The 13,810-nt window shown below is 34.0% G+C and overlaps 1 protein-coding gene across 1 annotated transcript; it reads right to left on the bottom strand.

Annotated features, from left to right (window-relative positions):
* Positions 1-7,255: 7,255 nt before the first annotated feature.
* Positions 7,256-13,399, bottom strand: LOC111615719 (serine/threonine-protein kinase Aurora-3-like). The gene is made up of 11 exons (XM_023357153.1): positions 13,338-13,399; positions 13,203-13,266; positions 13,024-13,086; positions 12,664-12,843; positions 12,304-12,398; positions 12,088-12,224; positions 11,921-12,006; positions 11,768-11,843; positions 11,555-11,692; positions 11,406-11,485; positions 7,256-7,999 (listed from the first exon to the last, which is right to left on the bottom strand). The coding sequence occupies exons 1-11, from the start codon at positions 13,397-13,399 to the stop codon at positions 7,913-7,915; spliced, it is 1,068 nt and encodes a 355-aa protein (XP_023212921.1). The 3' UTR covers positions 7,256-7,912.
* Between the last annotated feature and the right edge of the window lie 411 nt (positions 13,400-13,810).

Raw genomic sequence — 13,810 nt, 5'->3', positions numbered from 1 at the left:
TATAATATATATGTATACACTACTTTTGTCAAAATCGTTTTTGTAATTGTACTGCAAACAACATTTCACGCATTATTTGTTATTCCTACAATAATCTGGATGACTTCGCTATTTACAAGAGGATGTGAAGAAAGCAGAGCATCTATATTCTGTGGGTGTGTGTAGATGTTACCATTAATAAATGCACGCTAATATAATATCCTGGTATACTTAATTTTTGTGAATGGATATATACTAACGAAAACAAATAGTTCTCGTAGTTGCTTAGATGATTTAAAGTATTACAAATGTTTAAACACGCTTTTGTATTCTAGAAAAACGTTTCGTTATATTTAACGATAAAAAATGAGCCGCCATTCTCTCTAATTTATTTAATACTGAATTTCTATTGTCTCCGTAAGGACGCAATAGAATTTCATTATAACAGTAATAGCACATTAGTATCAACGTCATTATTCTAGTGGATTATGCCGTAAACAGATCAGAATTTAATGGAATTATCGATGTACATTATACAATCAATCAATCGTTTTTATTAGGTGTTCGAGGCACATACTCAGCACCGCAAGAGCACAGCTGAGAAAAATTATATACATTTACAATAGTACATATTAACAGTGTATACAAAACTGTCAGTTAAATACAAAAGTTAAATTAGCTGGCAACACTGGATCGACCATGAAAGGGAGCCAGTATTTAAAAGAGGCTTAATTTTCTAATTTTTAACGATACAATAGCGACGATTATTATTATTTTTTTAAATTTGATAGGCTTAACATGGAGGAAAATTCAACGCGAAGTAGGTTAATAGCTATATACTAATTACATGGGATATAATAATATACTACACTAATAATGGATTTTTTTTTCATACTTTTCGGTTATCCGACTTTTGAATTATCCGACCAACCCCAGTCCCCAATTGAGTCGGATAATCGATGCTCTACTGTATATAATTTGCCGTGGATAGTATTTCTTAAACGTTAAACAAATATTTCTTAAACGTTTCATACCGCAGATAATACCCACAAAACACTAAAAAAATAAAAACATATTCTAATTGCAAGACTGCAATTAGAATGTGTGCATGTTTTTTTTTAGAAAAATCGACAAAAGTAAGACAGAAAGACAGAGGTAAAGTGTAGAAGAAGGGGAGGAGTTCTGAACAAACGGCTACGTGATGTGTATTCAGATAAGTTTCAACCATTACTTACTATAATAAATAGTGGTTGCAAAGCCTACCTCTTTTCTACAGTTGCATACAGTTACTATGAGCATTAATATAATGAGTTGTCCTGTGACACATAGTTATTGAAAAAGTCATTGCATTCTATTTTTCTCTTTGACTTATGTTCTCGTTTTTCACCCAGAAAAAAAAAGCTGTGTTTTACAATCGATATATAGAAATTTCCTTTTAAAAAAGTTACTTTTTGCTCTTTTTTTCGGAAAATTCCTTGTAGTTTCCAGTGAGAAAGAGGCAAAAACTTTACCTGTCTTTTTGAAGGTTTTTATAGAATATTATTCAGTCACAATTGGGATTTTTGTACAAAATATCTATTTTATAATGATTTTTTAACAAATTTTTTTAAGAATTTTATTTAAAAAAATTTACATTAGATAAGCTTTAGAATAGATTTTAGATCATAAAATAAAGAAAAACAAAGATTTAGAATTTAAAAATCAACTTTAATATTTTTTTCTTCCGATTTGTAGTTTTTGGACTTCAATTTGTGTTTTTGGAGGAATTTAAAAGCACGAAATGGGATGCTGGGGCTGCTCTAAAACTATTAAGTAAGATGTTTAGAGTTTTGGATGCCTCAAAAATTACAAATTGGGTGTTTATATCGCTTCAAGAACACTAAATGGGTTGTTTGGAGCTTTGGATATCTTTAAAAATACCAAAAATATCAAACTGTCTTTATGTGGCTCTAAATGAGATGATTGGAGCGGTAAATGGCTCCAAAAACACCAACTGCATCTAAATTGGCATTAGTTTGCGCTTCTAGAAGAATACAAAAAATATCCCCGAAATAAAATACACAATAAAAAAAAGAAAAAAAAAAATGAAACAAGTGTACGCGCCAGCAACAATATTTCTGTGTTTGAGAGAAAGGAGAGAGAACTGAGAACTTCTGATAACGACATCCCCCCCTTTTCCCTTTTTCGTAAAAGATCGCTTTGCTTCACTTTCCAACGTCGGCTTATTCTCTTTTGTTACAGCATCTAACGCTTTAATTAAGGGGGTGGAAGTATAAGCCGGGGTTGAGATAAGTGGCAATGCCTTATGTAAACTAGAAACGTGTGTAGATCGTAGAAAGTACGCTCCCGGCTCTCGCTGCTCAATGACGGCAGCACCACCAGTAATCGGCAATGTGCAGCAAAGCTACACCACCACAGGGGACATTCCTAATGATTTTTCGGGTCGGGTGTGTACACAACACGTTTTCTTTGCCGTGGATCCTCTCTAGGGTGTGAAGCTCCCCCCTGCAATTTTTTCCCTTCTTTCACCCTTCTTGGGGTTAACTAATGACCCCTTCCTCGGGTCTATTGCCATCTGGAGATAAGTTGTAACAAATTATCGCAAGGTGACTGCAAAGGTAAAGCTGTAGGCTCTCTTTTTTTACCCCTGCGAGGGGAGTCTTCTCTTTCCTCTCCCTGCTGTTCTGCTAATTACTGACAACGTGAGGTGGTGCTGATTAGCTGTTTTATCATGCAAAAGAAAAGCGCTTCACAACATAAGACAATGCGTGTGAAGGTAGGGGCTAACATGCTAATCACAGTTGCCTTTTCTAACAACCCTAGTTCGCTGTTCGAGACAATAGATGTTTTTATTTTCCTGTACTTTATACCGATTAATGAAGTGAAGAAGATGCTGAGCGCCATCAGTTGAACACACACAATATCGAGGTTTTGCTCGAACTAAACTTCACACCAGTTGATAAAGACGTTTATTTTAGCACTTTCGGGAGTTTATTTATTGAGTTTTCCAGTGTATTCGGTTTTTATAACGATTTGTACTGCGTTTCTTCAGTTAAATTCTAAACTTTACACGTTTAAATTTTATTTAAATATAATTAATAAAGGCGCGAGATCTTCAAATTGACAAGACTTGATTAAGATGATTTCACTTACTTGAAGCGCGTTGAAAGTATACAGGCATAACGAAAATTACACCTTCCGATAAGGCATTAAAGTATAAATTTTATTGCTGAATTTAAGCTTGTAGCGTGTACGAAATTGTACCACAATTAGCCTTGTTGGTTGCCTTAATACGGGTCGATTTCTCCCGCTGCATCGCTTTTCATTTAAATTCAGCTTTTTTATTTTCTACCTCCCGATCAGCCCATTTTTCCGGTTTTCTACGCGACTTACACTACCCATCTGTCTATAAGTCTGTAGAAGTAAAAGACATTTTGTAAGAAGTTAAATGTTGTCGCGAGACAGCTAGAAGTCAATTAGTACCTTTACCGAACGCATTAAAATCTCATTTTGTAGTTTGTGAAGAAGTTTAGCTCCGATCCATCCTAACATGTTAAAAATGGCACGGTAATGTATTAAATATTGGTTCAACCATTCATCGTTACGTTGAACACAGGTAGAAGGGAAGGGGAGATATTCTACACTTTTAACAACTGTACACAATTCTTCATCCATTCTTCCACTTTATAAACGTCACTTCACGCCATCCCGGATTTGCAAATTGTGTGGCCCGCTAAGCGATATTATATATCTATTAAAACTTTCGTTTTCCGTTTTGTGTACACCAAAAAAATTAAATGAAAATTTGCATGTGTCATTGTTATAATGCGCAAGTGCGAGTACGAACTCTTGGTATAACAATGAAATCTTATTCATTTTGTATTTGTTTTACTTTTCTAAAAGCATGTTTACCTAAATTGTGGCCCATTGTAATGTTACGCGTGATCAAAGTGGCCCGCGAAACAATTTGAGTTGGCCAGGCCTGACTTAAATAATACTTCTAAATCAGTTTGGCCTAGGTCAAACTAGTTAAGCCTAAAGTATTTAGGCCAAACTAGATTGTCCTAGACTAAACTAGTATATCCTGACACGCGTAGGATAAACTAGTTTGGCCTGAAATCGGGTTTGGCCGGTAACATATACACCGCTTTTTAACAACTACATAACTTAAAATTCTTAAAATACTCAATATTTCATTATTAGAAAAATTAAAACTATGACATATCATTTAAAATTTATTAATATTTTGTCTTGTTAAGGTAAAAGTTGATTTTCCCCTTGTATTTTAACAAATATATTGTTATACCAAATGATCACAAAGAACTATCTAATCCTAAAATAGCAAGGAATTATTTATTGTGACATCATCACAATGCTGGGCTGAAAGTTTTAATCATATTTTTAATTTATCTAATTTAAAATATATGCTCTCCACCTCAAATTAGTAGTAGCTTTTCTCCGTACATCATACTTTTCCTTTAACAATAGAGTTGTGCCTGTTGTCTATCAAACGCCTTTCATAAGAAAATTTTTGAATTGAAATAACGTGATTTTTGGCTTGCGTCAGAAGTTCATATATAGTTAATCGGGACTTCCTGTCCCTAAGGTTTCCACATTGGTCTCGTCTTTCACCTAAGAGCCTGTACACACTAGGCGTTTTTCAACGCGCGTTTTAAAGAACCAAGAGTTCTATGTAGCCGTACACACTCAAACACGCACTTTTGGCCAAGCGCGCGTTAAACGCGCGTTGATAGATTTTTGTTAAAACGCGCGTTTTTCGGGCGTTAGCCGAGCGCTTTGAGATATATGTGCTGCCATGTTACCGTACATGCGATCGCGCGTTTTCCCGGCGCTTTACGGGCGCTTCTAGATTTACGCCGTCATTTTGCTGTATATTCGATCGCGCGCTTTTGGGTAATATCTACTTTTATAATATGGAGTAAGTCGTCAAATGATTTTATAGACATTCTAAAAGAATTAAAAAACTTGAATTTATTTTGTCTTAGTTTTGGATACAACGTCGCAAACATTTCATGCGTCAGTCTATCTCGTAATATTGGGTGCACCCAAAATTCTCTTTGCCTCTGCCGTCGTCTTTTATAGCGACGATNATAATTTAATACTATCAATAAATTTTATATAGTTTGACTAGAGATTTTAGTAGGTATTTGTCTATGTAGTGTGAGATTTTTCTGCTTAATCTGGATCTTTTCACAGTATATATTCTACGTTCCTAATAAGAAAAATATTTAACACTATACCAGGCATGGCCAACACACGACCCGCGTACTTAAGCCTAAATTCTTAAGTAATTTATTTGAATACTAATATTTTTATCCTTATTTTTACCTTGGCACATTCAATTATTATAACCATTACAAATATATTTCTCTGTTTTTTGTCAACTCCAGTACATAGACTATGTGCCTGTGTCATAAGTAAAAGTGAAACACTTAATACATAATATTTAAATTTACTATTGCTGTAATTTCCAATCTACAACAAAATTCTTATTAAATACAGTCAGTTAACTAGAGTCTCTATAATGTTTTAAGTAAAATACCCTGTCAATAAACAGGAGAGTGTGTAGCACTACACTTTTATTAAAAAATCTATACACAAAATTACTAATACAAGTTAATAAATTTAAAATTTTTACCAAAAGCTGGTTTACGTGTAAATGGACAAAGACTCCTCTTCTCTGTATCCACTTAATGCCAAACATCCGCCAAAGAAAAACAACTGAAAGAAATAACTGAAAAAGATGCACGTTGCAGCATACAAACAAAATATAAGCTAAATATGAGCTATCTTACAGCTAACAGCTCTGACAGCTAAGCCTATGGAAAGCGTGTATAGCCTTGCCCTCCTCAGCTAGGCGCGTATAGCCTTGCCCTCCACTTTTCGAATTAGCTGCAGCTGCTTCTCTCAGCGATATTTCTTGAGAAGAAATCTCATCTATGGAAAGTAACTTTTCTTTACAAATTACGAACTGATTACGGGTATAAAGCTGCTTGAGGGTACCATTTTTGTTNAATTATATGAAAATAATCGCACAATATTTTATTATAACCGCATTATGTATCTTATTACAATAATTAATTTCTATACTACATGTGAAAAAAAATAAGATTGCTATTGTATATTCGAATATTAGTGGAGGAGTGAAAGCGCTGTATTGTCAGCTTCCAGTCAGATTCGCGCATGCACTTTACATAGCACCAACCTCACCCGGTTTAGCCGGTGGAAGCCTACGACCTTGGGTGAAAGCTACACATGTATAACGCTTCCAATTCTATCCAGACCGGTTCTGGGCTGTTAACCGCCTTCCCGCTAGATATTTGGCCGCCCTCGCCCGATTATGTGAATCACGAGTAGATTCTCATCGGTTGGGTAATGTTTTTACGATAGTTCTGTATAGTTGACAGGAGTTTAAAAAATCCATTAAAATATTAGATATTTTTATTCCGCTCTCCTATTTTATATTACTTACGGATTTCAGTGTTAAACCAGTGATATTACGATTTCGTATGTCCCATCTTTAAGGGAATGTAGAAAAAACGTGTACAATTTTTGTACAATGTTAAAAAATTAATTGTTACTTTGGTAGCATCAGTGGCGTAGTGTGGGTGTCAGTCGCCCGGGGCGGAGGAAAATTTCGCCGCCCCCTTATTTAGGTATCTCAATTTAAAAGACTAAAATTCAGTTTCTTCACAGAATAAGTAATGAAAAATTCCGAGCTCATTTCAATCGGTCCGAATCGTAGGTGCGACAAAAATATGAAATGGAATGGTTCAAATTTTTACAAGATATTATTATTATTTATTGTGAAATTTTGCCGCCCCCACTACGCTACGCCACATTTACAACTAAATTTAATGAATAAGGGAGATGCACGAGGTACAGAAAAAGCTCTAGAATTTATTTTCCTTAAATTTACGATTTATGTATCCGTTTGTCATAAAAATTTGTCTTTCCACTTTTTCAGAGGAAAAAGAGGCACGCGCTTCAAGTGACCCAATGTATAGGCGCTCCTGGTACAGAAGTTATTTTTTTTTTAAATTTTTTTTATTTCTCAAAAAGACACTGTGGCCAGGTTGGCCTTTTACAAGTATCTTAAATTAAAATAAACAAAAATAAAGATTCAGAATGGGCGAAAAATCACGCTTTTCACTTACACNTTAGGAATATGCATATACGAATTTATATTCGAATATACAATCTTATCGTTATTTTTCACACGTATAGAAATTTGTAATAAAATACATAATGCGGATATGATAAAGTGTTAATTTTAAGTAATTAAAAGTACGCTAAAATATGAAAATAATCGCACAATACAGTGATTCTCAAACACTGCACATATCCATACATAAGCAACGTCAGACAAGTAGTTTAATCGGTTTTACCTTCCTAGAGCGCGTTTGGAAATTGTAACCAGAGTTACGGGCAATTGCCGGTAGTTACCGAAGCGTTTAGAAAATACCTAAATAAACAACTTCGTTTAAAAATCACTGTTATGACGTCACTGGTTGTTCTGCGATACTTACCAAAGTAACCGTGTGTGAAGCCAAATTTTTAAATTATTAAAAGTGCACCGTGACGAAGAAAAAATTGAGAATAACTGCACAATATGTGTTTATATTTAAAATAAAACGAGGGAAGCGGCATTTCCACAGCTTCCATGAACAGCGTGCCACTGAGTGATTCCTAATTACATATCATTTATAATAATGTATTTAACCCGGGGTTCATATAAAAGTCAGACCAGTAACATAATCAAAATGTGCGGAAACAATTAGTAATTAATTGAGCTTTATTTATAACGAATAAAGTATGAAATTAAACGAAAACATTTGTGTATATTTAAAATTAAAATAAAAGGACAGAAATAATCCATTCGAACATTTCTGTGCATCTCTTAAATAATAATTTAATTTTCTGGCATTATAGGCCACGACACATCATCGAAAAATTTGTGATTTTTGATGTTTTCTTCTGTAAGACGTTCCTCAGGATTCTGAAATGGTCAACAATAATAATAGTTAATTGTCAGCCCGGGCCTGACGAAAAAATTTATTTAAACAAATTTTTCGAGAGAAAAATCATCCAACAGATGATAAAACCTGTTTCTCACGGACTTACTTCCTTATTGTAGGTGACACATTGAATATGTCACCCGAAACCAACGAGTCAACATTTGAATATTGGACCTAAAATACTAAAAATCTTTATCAAGTCATGGGAAAAACCCAGAAGAAGCTTCTTAATAAAAGGGAGGGGTGATGACAACCAGGAGCAGTCGTCTTCACCTTTTCTAAAGTGTGTGTGTGTATGTGTTCCGACCCGCCGTTCCAGCCGTCGTCGCTCACCGCCGCCCAAGAAAAACAAAAAGGAATTGCTCTCCGAACTGAGTTGCCGTACTTTCACATCTACGTCGCATCGATACGTCTAGGACTTACGAGTATTTTAAGGTATTTATTATCTCGCGCACTTACTGCGAGCTCTCTCTCCCGGTCAGGGTCGCGATAGGTTCATCCCTGTCTTTTTAGCAATCGGGCTAAGCATCTATAATAATTTTTGTAGCCATTGTGCTAAGCGTCTAGAATGTAAATAATAGCTACCTATAAACGAGTATTTTTTGTTAAATGTTAATCTGTGGTGTGTACTTCTTCCGGTAGTCTCCTTCTGCTTCCATTCCGAATCTGGAAGCCTACAAGCGCGACCGCTCGTTCAACGAAATTTGCGACCAACTAGGTTTTTGTGTCTGTCCGAAAAGACACGGTGGTGTCAGTCCTGACAAGGCAACAAAGAGGTGCCGACCCTGCGGTCACATAATTATATTTGTTGCAACTTTCCGATTCAATTACCATACTTTCGTCTTTGTAAACAATATCAGAGAAATTGCAACGAAACAAACAAGTAAGGTGTGATACGTCGATAACTTTTTAATTAAATTTCTTGTCATCGATGATTAGAATGTAATTAAATCAGTTACTGAAAACCGGAATTCAATGCGCGATTAACGTAATTAACTATTGGTGAAGTGATTCAGTTAAAAATTTAAAATTGCTTTAAAAATCATTTGTCTCGTAAAAGCAACGATTGCGGTTCACATTAATTATAAAGCATGTAAGATTGTATGGTTTAAGATAATATAAAACGTGTAATATATCAAAATAAACTACACGACATATTAAAAAAAATATTCAAAAAANTGCAGGTGAGTGGCCCCACGAAGACTGTATTTTAATTATAAAAATTAAATTTATGCCATTTTATGAAGTAGGAAGAAATAATATTGTGTAGAATTCTTTATCTTTGCTATATCAAAGAATACCATTTTTTTCGAAAGAAAATATACCGTAGTAGTTCTTAATTGTACAAGACAAAGCATCGTTTAGTGTTTAGATCAATTTTCACAATTATTAAATAGAATCTTATTGATAAAAACAAACAAATCTGTATTTCGTACAATTAAACTATTCGCTCGATTATTATGTTTTAATAATACAATTTTCATAATTGTTGAGAGTTTACTTGTTGATGCTATTTCGCAGCGAATATTTACAATGAAGAATTTCTTCGTTTTTATGATTTTATTCGTATTTTTTCAAACTGGAATTGAAGCCAGTGGCATATTTCGAACCGGATATGACAAATCATACCCACCGGATGAATCAGACAGTGGCAAAGTGCCGATTCGATCAGAGAAACTTTCGGAAAACTCCAATAAAAGGAGTCAAGTTTTTTCTCCCGAACCAAGTCTAGAAAAAGAACCTGAGTGGAAAAATGAAATTTTATCGAAACTTTACTTGAGAAGGAAGAAAATTTTCCCTGAGCCCTTTGCTCCAAACAATAATGAATGGAATCTCATTAGAAAAACATCGCGTAAAACGAAAAGACTAAACGAAATTAAGAAGCGATGGAAAGTGAAAGTTTTGTATGAAAAGAGTCCAAGAAAATACCCTTTAATTAAAGATATTCAATCGAAAGATGATAAAATGGATAATATTTATAAGAAATTTTTAAATCATCCACGGAAATTATACTCGCCACAGGACGCGTTAATAAGAAATAGAAAGAAAGCAACAGATGAAAAACAAGTTAATGGCGATTTTCGTGTAATGAATAGTACTAAGAATTCAGAATCGAATAAGCTCCAGGACCAGTCCCAATTACAGGACTGGGGGAAAGATCTATCTTCGTGTGTTGTTCTACGTCGTTGCAATCGAAGGAGTAATTTTAACAACGTGCGCCCTCGTCTACGTAATAACAAAATTTATCGGATTCTGCCAACGGCGTGTGGAGATGTGGGTGTGCAATGTTACATCGGCACTCATCAATCGAGAAAAATTGAAGAGGTCACAACTTGAAAATATTATCGACACTTACAAACCTCTCTTGATGAACGAAGACAAAGTTCCCATTCGCAATAAAGATGACGCTCGAGTAATTTACTTAACAAATGACAAGACAGAACAAGTATACGATAGCAAAGGAAAACTCGGCAATAAAGTGGATATGAAAGATACTCCCACTTCGGACTATCCTACCAACTCAAATGTTTATTCAGATAATAGGAAGAAAGACAGAGTAATCAAATCGAAAATGGTCAATTTACTATCCTCTTTAAAGAAACCATCGATACCGGATTTGAGACAATCTTTGTTCAGAAACAAGAAGAAATATAAACGTATAACTTGTGATTACGAGAAGGAGGAGTCCACAGACGAGTCACCATCGTCTTTCACCGATTGCTTTGAAGAGAATCTTGTGGATGAGTCGAATATGACTGACTCTTACCGGAATATGATGAAGCTAAAGCAGTCGATAAGAGCACGTACTAAAGACAGCACGTCCTATATGGACGAACTTTACAAAGTTTTATTCAAGGAGAGCGTAGTAGGAAGGCATATGGATGAAACTTTAAGGAACGCGAAGTGTGACAAAAGTTCTGATAAATTTAGACTGGATACACTTCGAATTCCTGTGCGTAGATATTTACTTAAAGAGGAAGATGAAACAGCTGAACCATTGTTGGAATCAAAGTCGGAAGATTTGCAGTTTGATTCCAGTAATGAATCTGTATGAAATATCGTTTAAAAATAAACAGTATTTTAAAAAGTTATCTAAAATTGTTTGGAATAATAGTGTGATTTTGTTTTTCGTCAATCCTGCACACATACTATTAAAATATGCGCAGTTATTTATATTAAAAATTTTTTAAGTGATAGAATATATTTCTATTATTGTATCAATAGGAAAATATATGATAGAATGAATCCTCAAAATGTCTTTCTAATAGTAATAAATATACAGGTATACCTCGCCTTACGTCAGTAATTGGTTCCAGGAAAACGACTTAAGTCNTTTATAGTATAAAAATCAGAAAATCAGTTACATAAAATGCATTATAAACTTACTTTCTGTAACAAATCCTGGATTATTTGTTTGGCATCCTCCGATAGATCAAAAGGATACGTCAACTCCACTTCTTCAGCAACTGCAATAGAATTATTTATATTAAACATTGTTAACCTTATTTCTTAACCACTTCTGAATTGATACTTAATTTGGAGTTTCTCGATTATCGGCAATGACTGGAAATCTTTAATGGTCATAATTTCTTCCAGGTAAATGTTCATTGGAGTTTTTCCAATCAAAATTTGGTATAATACAACTCCAAACGCCCACCAATCGCAGTAAGCGTCTGTAAACCGTACATTGATTTCACCAATCAAAGAAAGAAATAAAAAATCCATTAAATATAAATAACATTTCTTACCGTATTCCTTCCGTTGAACAATTTCTGGGCATAAATAGAACAGAGTGCCGCAGAAGTCTTTTGGACGGCGTTCGAACTGAAAACAATAAGAATAAGAATTCATATCATAAGAAAAGCACAGTTGAAGAAAATTAAGAGGCGTACAATACTTACTGTGCACAGGCCAAAGTCTATCAATTGTGCTCCATTGGCTTTATCTATTAAGATGTTGTTTGAGCTTATATCTCTGTGAATTATTTCTATCCGAGAGAGTAAAATAATTTGTCACACCGTTCATACGTAAGAAAATTTATATGTATAAATATATTTAGATAAAGCACCTTTATCGTGAATATAAATAATGGCCGAAGCAAGTTGTGCACCGATCGTCTTAGTTTGGGTTTCCGATAATACTCCATTTATTTCTAAAAAGTCGGTCAAATTCTCTCCACTCACATAATCACAGACGAAACAGTGACTGAAAAAACACGAATAGTTTATTACTCGAAGCACATAAGATATTACAAATCAGTAATATCAAAGAAAGTAAAGCTTACCTAATATCAGTTTCGAAGAGACCAATAAAACTGACAATGTGAGGATGACTGGATACTCGGCGCCAAGCAACTCCTTCTTTGTCAATATTGAATTGCTGAAATAAATAATTAATATATGCAAAATATGAAATTAATATATTATCTATTAGTTGTTTATAGAATATTTTTCAAAAGTATTAACAACAACATTATTATATAAATGAACTGTGTTTCTTCAGTCGATTGTACATACTTCATGTGCCAAAGATGAAATAAAGTACAGTAATACATTGTTGGATTCTACCAACTCCTTTACAGACATTTTATCGTTTTTTAGCACCATAGATAAAAAGAATATGGAAAACAATGCTCAATGCATACCTGATTTAGGAAAAACCGCTGTTTCTTGATGGCTTTGACAGCGATCGCTTTGTCAGAACTTTTAGACCGACCCACATAGACTGTGCCAAAAGATCCTTCACCAATTTCTTGGAATTTGTACTTGTCTTTTGTATTGATTAGACGTTCAATTCCAGATTGAAAACCCTCCGATTCGCACTTCTACAATTATAAAATATTTCTAGTTGCAAAGTTCGTTAATTGAAAACAGGGAAAAGCAAAGAAACTCGAGTGTTACCGGTGAATCGGAAGTTTCTCCTTTTACGCAACAACAGCGCAACAGTTTACAAAATAAACTTTTGAAAAACTGTTTAAATCCTTCAAATTTTTAGGCTCGCTCACCTCGAATCGTGAATCTCCTTTGTAAGCGGAGAAACACTCATTGTCGGGCGAATCATTGTATTTCTACGGAAAGTCAAAGTAATAATATTTGTTACTCTTAATTCATATTACAAAATCGAGTAAAGACTTATTAAATGACTTTTAATCAAAAAATTCGTAAATGTAATTGAATAACTTACATTATGAATCCAATAATTCTGATTTTGCTGACCGTCTGGTTCAGCGCCATCACTTCTATCATAACTAAATTGATGAAATTTTAAATTAATATCAAAGAAATGTCATTCGTAAACATTACTTTTGATTAAATTTACCTCTCTCTTTTCATTTTCTTACTAGAAAATCGCAAACGTACACTTTCGAAAGAACGTTTCATTTCGCTTCAACAATTGAAACAATTGGAAATTGTTACATCGACAACATTGTTTTAAAAAATGGCATTAAAATTTATGTTGTTTTATCGATTTATATGAAATGTTGTCATACACGTAATTGTGTATAAAAAGAAAATTTAAAATCTAGTAAGGAGTTTCTTAACTTTCTCGTTAACATTTACAACCTCTTATTGAAAATCTTTTATATAAAAGATACAAAACAATTTCTTATAAAATGTCGAAAAACTCTATTTTCTGGGTATAAATGAGTTTTATATGATAAGAATAACGATGAAAATCTTTGTTAGGCCCGACCCTTTTCGAGACATTTCTATCACCTCACACCATCAACCTTTAACTAATAAAATTAAATAGCATCAATCTGGCAGTACCCAAACTTCTATGCAAAACTA

This window comes from Centruroides sculpturatus, unplaced genomic scaffold, assembly GCF_000671375.1.
Source record: "Centruroides sculpturatus isolate CEXI.00-Female unplaced genomic scaffold, Cexi_2.0 scaffold2601, whole genome shotgun sequence".
Taxonomy (NCBI): domain Eukaryota; kingdom Metazoa; phylum Arthropoda; class Arachnida; order Scorpiones; family Buthidae; genus Centruroides; species Centruroides sculpturatus.
This window is presented reverse-complemented; position numbering and strand designations above follow the sequence as displayed.

Coding starts and splice junctions, on each gene's coding strand:
- LOC111615719 (XM_023357153.1), bottom strand. CDS start 13,399: ATGAAACGTTCTTTCGAAAGTGTACGTTTGCGATTTTCTAGTAAGAAA. Junction 13,087..13,202: donor AGAATTATTGGATTCATAAT/GTAAGTTATTCA, acceptor GACTTTCCGTAG/AAATACAATGATTCGCCCGA. Junction 12,007..12,087: donor TATTTATATTCACGATAAAG/GTGCTTTATCTA, acceptor TCTCTCGGATAG/AAATAATTCACAGAGATATA.